At 37.5% G+C, this 10,768-nt stretch overlaps 2 protein-coding genes across 4 annotated transcripts in view; one reads left to right on the forward strand and one right to left on the reverse strand.

Moving 5' to 3' along the window:
• The window catches only part of cenpp (centromere protein P), a 73,181-nt gene that overhangs the window by 5,316 nt on the left and 57,097 nt on the right, over positions 1-10,768 (forward strand). For all 3 annotated transcript variants that reach the window (XM_087302630.1, XM_087302629.1, NM_001003555.3), the window contains 1 exon segment: positions 5,361-5,457. In XM_087302630.1, the coding sequence (XP_087158756.1) occupies positions 5,361-5,457 (97 nt within the window).
• ogna (osteoglycin, paralog a) overlaps positions 7,421-10,768 on the reverse strand; it is a 5,816-nt gene continuing 2,468 nt past the window's right edge. The window contains 5 exon segments of the mRNA NM_001013570.2: positions 7,421-8,135; positions 8,226-8,318; positions 8,474-8,676; positions 9,280-9,444; positions 9,625-9,718. Coding sequence (NP_001013588.1) covers positions 7,965-8,135; positions 8,226-8,318; positions 8,474-8,676; positions 9,280-9,444; positions 9,625-9,718 — 726 coding nt within the window. The 3' untranslated portion in view covers positions 7,421-7,964.

The following is a 10,768-nucleotide window of genomic DNA, read 5'->3' on the forward strand; positions in this document are numbered from 1 at the left end:
GGTTCGAGTCCCAGATGGGCCAGTTGGCATTTCTGTTTGTATGCTCTTCCCGTGTTGGCATGGGTTTCCTCTGGGTGTTCTGGTTTCCCCTACAGTCCAAAGACATGTGCTAGTGGTGAATTGGATTAACTAAATTAGTCGTAGCGCATGACTGCATGTGAATTTGAGAGTGTATAGGTGTTTCCCAGTACTGGGTTGTGGCTTGAAGTGCATCTGCTGCGTAAAACACATGCCAGAATAATTGGTGGTTCATTCTGCTGTGGCAACCCCTGATAAATAAGGGACTAAGCCGAATGAAAATGGATGGATCTCAAATTATTTAAAAGGGTAGTTCACTCAGAAATTAAAATTGTCATTATTTGTCATCTTTGACTTATTCCAAATCAGTTTGAGTTTTTTTTTGTTCTGAAAAATGTTTAAAGTTGTAACCATTTTTTTCACTATGGTTGTCAAAGATTATAGGATGTCAACATTTTTCAAGATATTTTCTGTCCAGCTGCAACCCATCACTGGAAAACATCCTTACACTCTCATACACTATGGCCAAGTTAGCTTACCCAATTCACCTCTACCGCATGTTATTGGACTGTGGGGAAAACCGGATCACTTGGAGGAAACCCACGTGAACACAGGGTGAACATGCAAACTCCACACAGAAATGCCAACTGAACCAGCCGAGGCTCGAGCCAGTGACCTTCTTGCTGTGAGGCTGTCTTGCTACCCACTGTGCCATCAGGACATCCTCAAGGGTGATTTATAAATGTTGTTATTATTACTTCAAAAAATACATTCTGCTGTACAATAGTAAAAAAAAAAAAAATTCAAGTTAAAGATGACCCTTTATTTTGGTGGGTTGTCGTGAGTTTCTTCATAGACACTTGTTCACAATAGATTTGATTTGGTGTACAGCACGATTTAGATTCAGTCAGCCAACATTTGCCAAATTCTTAGACATCCTCAGTTACAGAGCTAATTTTGCTTTTATGTCTGGATTATGTGCTTCTGTCAAGTTTTCTACTTCACTAAAATCATAGAGTCCTATGTTGAATTGTCTTCTGTTGCTGTACTCTGATTTTTTTCTGGCATATCCTTTTCTATTATAGTATTCTTTATTCACTTTTTCTGTACTCTCTTACTTTCCATTGTCCTCAGTTTGGCTTGTTTAAATTTTTTCTGCTCTATTTTTGTGGTTAAGCTCCTACAGGGTGACTTTAAAACTGGAGCTTATGTTTTATGCTGCTGGAGTAATCTTTCTTGCTAAACTCCAGACGGTTGCTCTGCTGGTGCTGTAATGAGGTTCAGTCATTTGAGTCCAGAAGAACGCTGCACCCAACATAATGATGTGTGGATTTAATGTTTGAAAGTGCTGTGTTGACGGTCCGTAACATGTCCCGCTCATTAAACTGTCAACAAATGGCACCAGCAAGTCAATGACAGCCAACAGCACCCCACAGAGAGTGCACTGTAAAAAGTGAACATGTGGACCACCTGAAGGTCTATGTGGACTGCATGAGGCAGGACGTCCTGTACAGACTCCTCTGGGATAAAAGGCATAGTTGTTCTAGGTGGATGTAGCTAGTTTATCGGCTGGTTTGAAGTGCTAAACATTCCTGTGGACTGAAGTGTACAGTTTTGTCTTTTACTACTTGGACAAGAACAGCACAACACAGCTTTTGATGTTGGTGTATTCGGCCCTCTACAGAGAAAACTGCAGAGATAATTAGAAGGTTAGGGTGTTCAGATTACATGTTGTACTGTACACTTACAATATACATGAAAAGAGAGCGGAGGTTTGAACCTGTGACTTCCAGTAAGGAAGATTCGTGATTGTAGTGTTTGCTCTCCTGCTGCTTTGTTAATCCCTTTGTGCCATATTTGTAGGTAAATGCTGTTTGGTTGTTACATTAAACAAGTTTTTTAGAGATTTAAACCAACAACAATATATAGTCGTTGCTATAGATCTTTACATACATGGGTGGTTGACATGTTTTTTTAGTAAAACACCATTTTTGAAGACAAAATAGATATATTTACTTAATTTGAAGTCTGGTTTTTGACTAAATATAAGGTGTCATTAACTTTACTAATGCTTTCGCTGCCTTTTTTATTTCTGAGCTGCACCTTAAATATGTCCTACATCTCTTAATAATATACAAATACCGATTTATCTTCATTGTAGGACACGTACAGTGTGTGACACTTTAAAACGAGCATTACCACTGCGAGTGGCCCTGCCACCACACTTAAGGGGTAAAAAGGTGTTCTAGGTATAACCACAGTTTATGACTATGCCGCCAGGGGGCACAAAGGGACGGGATGCAAACGGACAAAAATATATAGTAGCTGTAAATACCCTGCTACCTGTAACCAAAGATGAAATAATGAAACAAAGCATTATAACTCCATCACTAATCATTAAATACCTGTTAACAAGCGTTATTATCCTTGTAATCTTGTTACGTGTAGTAAAGATTCATTTTGGAAAGTACAATTAAAGAAACAAAAGATAACTAAAGTACAAACATACAAATAAGTAGGCCTAAATAAATAAATAAAGCAATATTTTAGCCTAAATATAGATAGATATACAGTGTTTATTTTAAAGAACTAGGACTAAGACAGTCAATAAATAAGCTTTTTCATTTACATTTTTGTTGATGATTATATTTTACTATCTCATTTTATTTCTTAATTATTGTACATAAATATTAAATGAATAATTAAATAGGTCAAAATAATAGTTTTAATTACTAAGAAAACCAAAACAAACAAACAAAATTATATTTTAATTGAACACTCCACCTCACATAATGTACACACTACCATTCTGTCTTAATTGTAAAAAGGCAAAGCTGAAAATCTATGGCTAAAGCGCCACCCAATGTTCAAAAGCTGCAGTGGCACTTACTACCGCTGCGGCGACAGCAAGCATGGCGGGAGAGGGAACCTATTAAAGTGGTGACATCTGTATCTTCGTGCTATTTATTTTATATGAAATTTAAATAATATATATTATTTCTCTATGACTTGTTTGGACTTGTTGGACATGTTCAATAAATAGGGGTGTTCCACCAAAGTACATCAAAACTCAATTTTTTAGTGGTTCCAAAAAAGTCACACCAGAGGTTTTCAGTGAAAAATAAATCAAGTTCCTTTGTTTATAGAAATATTAATTAATTCATTTTCCTTTGGCTTAGTCCCTTTATTTATCAGGGGTCGCCACATGAAGTGGAATGAACTGCCAAGTTATCCAGCATATATTTTACACAGCGGATGTCCTTCCAGCTGCAACCCAGTACTGGGGAACATCATACACACTCTTACACTATGGCCAATTTAGTTTATTCAATTCACTTATAGCGCATGTTTTGGGACTGTGGGGGAAACCGGAGCACCCAGAGGAAACCCACACCAACACGGGAACTCCACACAGAAATGCCAACTGACCCATTTAGGACCAGCAACCTTCATGCTGTGAGGTGACAATGCTATCCACTGAGTCGCCGTTTATAGAAATTCATGGATGAAAAAAAGTTTAAACGTTTACATTTTAAATTATGTCAACTATTAATTTTTGTCATGTGTGATGTGCAGTGAAAGTGCAACAACACACAAACATGCATTTTGCATGATCTCAAATTTCATCAAAATAATTCACATTTTCACAGATTCTGTAAGGCATTTCCAAGCTTGAATGCATTATGCTTCATACTCTTGACTTAGCAATGAATTTGTTTCCATTTTAGAGTTTACGGTTGTTCCACTTAAAGGATTTTTTTTTTGGCCGAGCTGACAAATTACAGTTTAAAGTAATGCTGCTGTTTTGGCGAAGATTTGTTGGGGTCCTTTTCTGATGTTCAGCCAGCTTCCTGGACCCTGAATGTACATCTGGATCATATTGTCTGGTCTAAGAGTCTGTCCTGGCACGAGAGAGTTGGAAAATCACTGGAGATAATGATTCTCGCATAAGTTTGAGTTGTCTCTGCGTGTCAGGAAGATGCATTTTATAACCATTATGGTCCATGTAAACTTAAGAAGAATTTTTTGAGCACTTTTGTGGCTGGGTACATAAGTGGATTCAGGCATGTCTGAGGAGTCAGTTTTTAAGCACTAAAACCTTGAGTTTTAAACTATCATTGCTTTATTCTTAATAATCATGTTTGTTAATGCTGTTCGCTCCAGCCTTCATATTAACATTTTTGACAAGTTTTTGTTATTTTTGCCAAGATTAAAGAGATAGTTCACCTAAAAATGAGTCTTTGCTCACCTTTAAATATTTTCAAACTTATGAGTTTCTTCTGTTAAACACTAAAGAAGATATTTTAAAGAAAGAAACTTATAAAGGCTTGGAAGAAAAAGCCTAAAGAAGTAATGGGTACCGGTTTCCAGTTTTCTTCAAAATATTTTGTATGTTCAACTGCAGAAAGAAACTTAAAGGTTTGAAACAAGTAAAAGGTGAGTTAATGACACAGAGATAGACATAATAAATTTGCTAATGTTAAACCCATATGGATAACACTAGTACAGGAGACATGCCATGGGCTCTTGTGAACAAAATCAAGGAAATGAGAAAAACTGAAGGGACCGCTTAAGTGAAATTAACCAGAAGAGCCAAACATTGATTTGCCATTAATCGCTCTGTGGAGTGATGCTGGCATTCAGTATGTTTAGTCTATTTAACTTAAAAGGTTAGCGTTCTATGAAAGCTTAGTTTGAAATGACTTTTTCAGATTCAAAGTCCTCAGCTTTATCAACAAATTTGAAATGACATATAATGGAAATTGAGATTAGCTGGCAAATGTGATTTGTCTGTGGTTTTATTTAGGCAGTGTTAAATGTCAGTCAAACCAGTTGCCTGATTAGTGATTGTAAATTTTCAGCTTATGCAGATCCAAAACATTTTAGTCACACTAATTGTCTTGAGTGTCTGTATTCTCATGGAGTCTTTTCTTTAACTCTTGCCATTGAGCTGCTGTCTTTTACTGTTGGAGTTGATCCATTTAGTTTTGTGAGACTTACCATTTTTCCATCACTCATTACAACATTGGCCTTTCACAGACAAGACTCGAGAGTCATGGAAAGTTGTGTCCTGTGCCACAATTTCTGGGCCCTTGGTAAATCTATGGAAAAACTCGAAATGTCTCGTAACGTCAGCCTGTGAAGGGAATTAAACACAAACACACAGTTTATCCTTTCATATTCTATGCTGAAATTTACACTAGTTTGGACATTTCTCTGTCATGCTTTGTCAAATACTTAAAGACTCCAGGTTTCTAACTGGAATATGTTATTCATTGAAGTAAGAAATACACTGTTGGCCATTTTGAGGCATAAATTCAACATTTCTGTCTTGTTTGCAGAGTGGAGGACACAAAAGATCTTCTCTTGTTCTTCAGGACCTTGAGGACATTTTCTGAGAGATGTGAGGATAGGCGTCAAACGTTTCAGCACTTTCAGGTAACCATCAATAAAAATAGTGATTGCTAATCAATATTATTGTCAGCCCAAACACTAAATTCAGTTACTGAAGGGCCACTGTTTACCTCTGAACTTAAAGAGATAATTCATCCCAAAAAATTCTTTACTTTAAGCGTTCCAAATCCTTATGGCTTTCTTTCTTCTGTTGAAACAAAAGAAGATATTTTGAAGACACTGAAGTCAATGGTTGCAGGTTTTCAGCGTTTTTCAAAATATCCTCTTTTGTGTTTGGTAGAAGAAACAATCTCATGCAAATTATTACACATTTTTGGGTGAACTGTACCTTAAAGCTGCAATCCCCCTTCCAGCAACTTTGTAGTTGCCTTTCATCAAGAGTGAAAGTTGCTAATGGCAGTTTCTTCCTCAATATGATATTCATTCACTTAAATTAAAATGTCTTTGCTAAACATAATGCTAAAAATAAACATGGTGGATGAAAAACACTAAACAGCAAAAGCCAAATGCCAGTCTGTAGGTCTACAGCACGGATTTTACAACTGGCTGGTGCGGGAGCTGAGAGAGGATTGCATGAGCTCTATAACTAATGCTTATATAGACTGTTTGTTATGAATGTTGCTTACGTCATATTGCTAAACACATCCACATCTCATCACCAATGCTCGGTATAGGTAGTGATCGCCAGAAATCACTAGGTTTCCATTGAAACGAAGGGGATCTTGTCACTATTTCATTGTGTGTCATTGGTAGTGCGAACACAGTATTATTCAATACTCCTGAACAAGCTAATCAATTGGGTGTTTAGCACCAGAGTTTCCATAGTTTTTAGTTCCTATAACTATTGGTGGTAATCACATCACTGTGTTTGCACCCCAGGTGTTAGGAATTACTTTAATTATAGGAACACAGTTAGGGCGGATTTATAATTCTACGTCAAGTGTGCGCATATTGTCCGGCGCAGCCTTCGTGCTGTTGCATAGCCCTCGCCCGTGGCTGACACCGATGCTGACATGCACCTTTAAAAAAATGTAACTACACATTGCAACAACGCGTATCGCAAGCTCTGTGATTGGCTTAGTACTGGTGACGAGCGTAGGCGGTGCTGAAAGACGAGAGCCTGATGGAGCAAGTATTTACAAGTGTCGAGTCACATGAAGGAGCTCCAGATCGAAACTTTTGTTTTTTGTTTACATTATAATTAAATTTTTTGCACGTCCATTGGTTCCTGCATCTGAATAAGCGAGTTTAAGCTACTTGTAGCACAATTGTCTACAGTTGGTTGCGGTCAAGTAAGGTAAGGTCAAGTTGTTATCAGCTGAAATTTGTATTATATTCCATTTTTGTCACTGTGATTGATGTAAAAGTTATAGATATAAGTAAAATAAGTATAATAAGCCACAGGGGAAAAAATATAATTTTTTTCAATATCATTCCAAAACAAAGAAACCATATTTCATACATTTCTTTAAGTTCTTTAAGATCTATAAGTTCTTACAGACTTTCTCTCATGTTCTCCTTGTGTCTTCTTGTGTGGTTATCTGTATTTGCATGTATACTGTTAGATTTTCATAAGAATGAGAAAGATTGCTGACATTAGGGAATGTCAGATTGGGAACAAATTCCATGACTCGATGGCAGTGAAAGTTTTGGGAATGAAGCCTTTGAGGCAGTATAAAAAACATTCCATTATTTGCTTGGACCATTGTGTTGTGATCGCTGCCAATTTGGCCTGTAAACTGGAACAATATTACCACACTTTTTCCAGAACTTTCTCTGTGCAGAATCTTCGGGTTTAATTGGTTAGCAATTTGCAGACAGTTGTTTTGGTCTTTTTTTTTTTTTTTTTTGAAGCTGCCCATGTATTTTTAGGCTCCAATCTGATCTAGCTATCCAAAAGGATAAGAGCAAACTAGTCAGCGTTTTTAGAAAAAAAAAGTGTATTTGAACAACTAAAGTGAACATAGCATGTTGAAGTCATACAATGTTTTACTGTACAGTCTATTCATGTTTAATTCACACATAGGTAGTAATTACAGATTTAGCATATAAATAATATTCAAACAATAAAAAAGGTCAGTTGGAAAGACCAGCGTCTTGGGACTTGGAATGGTTTCCTTACCCTCAAATTAACTTAGCAGGCATCTTAATTTCAGCCAAATAAGACATATTAACAGTACTAGAAAGTGTCAAAAATTCACAGAGTTCTGAGAAATACTAGAAGCTTGACTGCATCTGTTCATGATCTCACATTTTACAAAGCAGTAGCTTCCAATGGTTATTTACAGTGGATATAAAGTTATTCTTTTAAAGACTTGTGTTTCAGGTTCATCTACAAAGTCAATATCAAAAGGAAATCTAAGTGTTTGGGCAGCTGTTACATATAGATATACAGTTCAGATTCTCTCGGCTTTTTGTACACTCAGTAGTGCACAGGCACCAGGAGATTGAATGACTTTTTCTTCGTGGTTTAAGTCATCGTCATTGGAAATCCAAGGACTTCTCACTGCGTTATACATTTAAATCTGTTTTTATTGGTATCGCCCAATTGGAAGAGACTGCAGGCATATGAAACTGTTGGGGTACTGGCCAAGGTTGATGGGATTTCCATCCATACGGATCTCGTTCATGTTGGGACGGATGTAGTAAGTGTCGTTACTTTTGCAGAAGGTGTCTGTGGACACGGTTGAAATGTTGTTGTTCTGTGAACAAAGCAACAGAAGGGGCTTGAGTTTCTATTTGAAGGTTTATGTGAAGAAGGTTTGGTACTATGCAACACGTTTTCAACTAACCTGAAGATGAAGTGTGCGGACGGTCTCTGGAATGAGAGGAACGGCCTCCAGTTCATTGTGAGCAAGATACAGATGTAGCAGTTTGTTTAATTTCTGGAAGCAATGAAGATCAGTTAGAAATGTTAGCAAATAAGGCTGTTTTTCTTTTGCTTAGAGCAATTCAGTGGTTATTGTGTATAGAAATGAGTTTATCCAAAACAAAAAAGAGAAAACGCAAAGCAACAAAAACAAAAGATAGTAATAGATACCTTGAAAGCGTTTGCCTTGACTCCTTTGGTCTTCAGTTTGTTGTGATTGGCATTGAAGGCGGTTAATTTTGCCGGTAGCATTGGTAGTTTGGCCAACTGGTTTTCAGCAAGCGAGAGCTCCTCTAGCATGGTTAGCTTTGCAAACGCGCCATCTTCAATCTCAGAAATGATGTTTCCAGTGAAGTCGATTCTCTTCAGAGTCACTACAGTTGATGAAAAGTAATAGATAGAACACTAAATTGATTATTTAAGTAACATGATTATGATTGTATTGAGTTATTATTTCATTAGCATCCACCATGCATGTACTTTAAATGCAATAAATCATCTTGAAAATGAATATCGCCTGTTAAGGACTGCACAAGTCTTTTTGTTAGCTAAAGTGGTTTTCTGGTCATTTTTTTTATGGGAGACATAATATTAAAGTGTTTTGAAAGCTTTTCATGCATGAGTTCTCCAAAGCCTCTTTAAACACTGACTGCTCCCTCTAGCTATTTTTTGTGTGTCTACGATGCACTGTTGCAAACAGAGCAGTTTACCAAATGTCCAAGTTTTTGTCAACATACAGGCTTTGCGTTTCAAAAACGTGATCGATGTCTTCATGCAATGGAAAAAACAAGCAATCTCTTGCGATCACATTGCTGTGTGTATATGAATTCTCAGTTGTTTTCTGAAAAGATGCAGCTGTTTGTCTCCTGCTTCCCTAGGGAAATCAATTATCCTCTGCCAGAGAACTGCATTTGTTCTCCCAATAGAAAAAGGCGGTCAACGAGAATGCTAGAGCATGCAAGTCAAGAGGAACTTACCGATATCTCCAAAATCTTTGGCTGTTATCTTCTTTATCTTGTTGTACCGAGCATAGAGGTAGTTTGTCTCCTTGGGCAAAGTAGGCACTGATGTCATATCTGGGTCCACCTCCTCACAGTAAACAGATCCAGTTAGACACACGCACAGTAGACAGGTTGGAAGATCTGGAAAATGGGCAAGTTTTTATTAAGTTTATGAAACCTGGAGGATGGGCAATCATAAGTTCATCATCACTTCCAATACTTGTAGCTCTTGGAGAAAACCAAACATTAAGTGAAGACTTTCACGAAGAGCTTATCACAAATTTTTTTCGGGCAGTTGACCAGATGTCAGTCATTCATTACCTGAAGGGTCTCCCACAGGCTGCAGTGGGCCCGAGTCATCTGGGGCGTCAGCAAGCATAAGGGCGTTTTTGTCATCGTCTCCGTTTGTCGATCTCTGCAAAATGGATCATTGGTCATCACATTGGGTTAATCGACAAGAATACCACATTGAAGTTTGACATTAAATGAATAGTTCAACAACACCTTGAAATTACCCTCAACATTTCTTATATGCGTGACGTTCTTACATTATGTACCAAACTTTACCCAGAGGTCAGTCAAGAAGTTGTTGAGAACATGCATTTGGTAGCCTGCCAGAAGTAAGTGATTTTGAGTTTATCATTTTAAAATTGTGAATATTTTTTCTCACAAAAACTCATTGATCTGCTTTATAAGACACACTTTAACACACTGACAAAATTTGGGTTAGTTTTACCATGGATTTATGTGCTTTTGAATGCATCAAAAATAAAAAAGAGAACACTACCCAACATCATTATGTAGCATGGAAGAGGCAGGATAAAATTGAAATCTACTCTGATTTGTTTGAAAGAGGAAAGTCACATACGTGATTATACAAGTGAATTATGAGGTATTTTCATTTTTAAAGGGACTATTCCTTTAAATACAATCCCTTTTTAATGCTTTTGTTGATATTCCTTTAACAATCATCGTAAGTTTCAGGTTGACGTTTTGTGCAGAGGTTATAATTTAAACATTCATTCATTCATTTTCTTGTCAGCTTAGTCCCTTTATTAATCCGGGGTCGCCACAGCGGAATGAACCGCCTACTTATCCAGCAAGTTTTTACGCAGCGAATGCCCTTCCAGCCGCAACTCATCTCTGGGAAACATCCAGACACACATTCACACACACACACTAAGGACAATTTAGCCAACCAAATTCACCTATACCACATGTCTTTGGACTGTGGGGGAAACCGGAGCACCCGGAGGAAACCCACGCGAAGGAAGGGAGAACATGCAAACTCCACACAGAAATGGCAACTGAGCCGAGGTTCGAACCAGTGACCCAGCGACCTTCTTGCTGTGAGGTGACAGCACTACCTACTGCGCCACTGCCTCGCCCTAATTTAAACATAATATTTAAAAATTTGCTTAAAGTAGTGCAGAATTTAACCAAAGAAACTTTTTTTAGGGTGCTT

This window comes from Danio rerio, chromosome 22, assembly GCF_052040795.2.
Source record: "Danio rerio strain M-AB ecotype USA chromosome 22, GRCz13ab, whole genome shotgun sequence".
Lineage (NCBI taxonomy): Eukaryota > Metazoa > Chordata > Actinopteri > Cypriniformes > Danionidae > Danio > Danio rerio.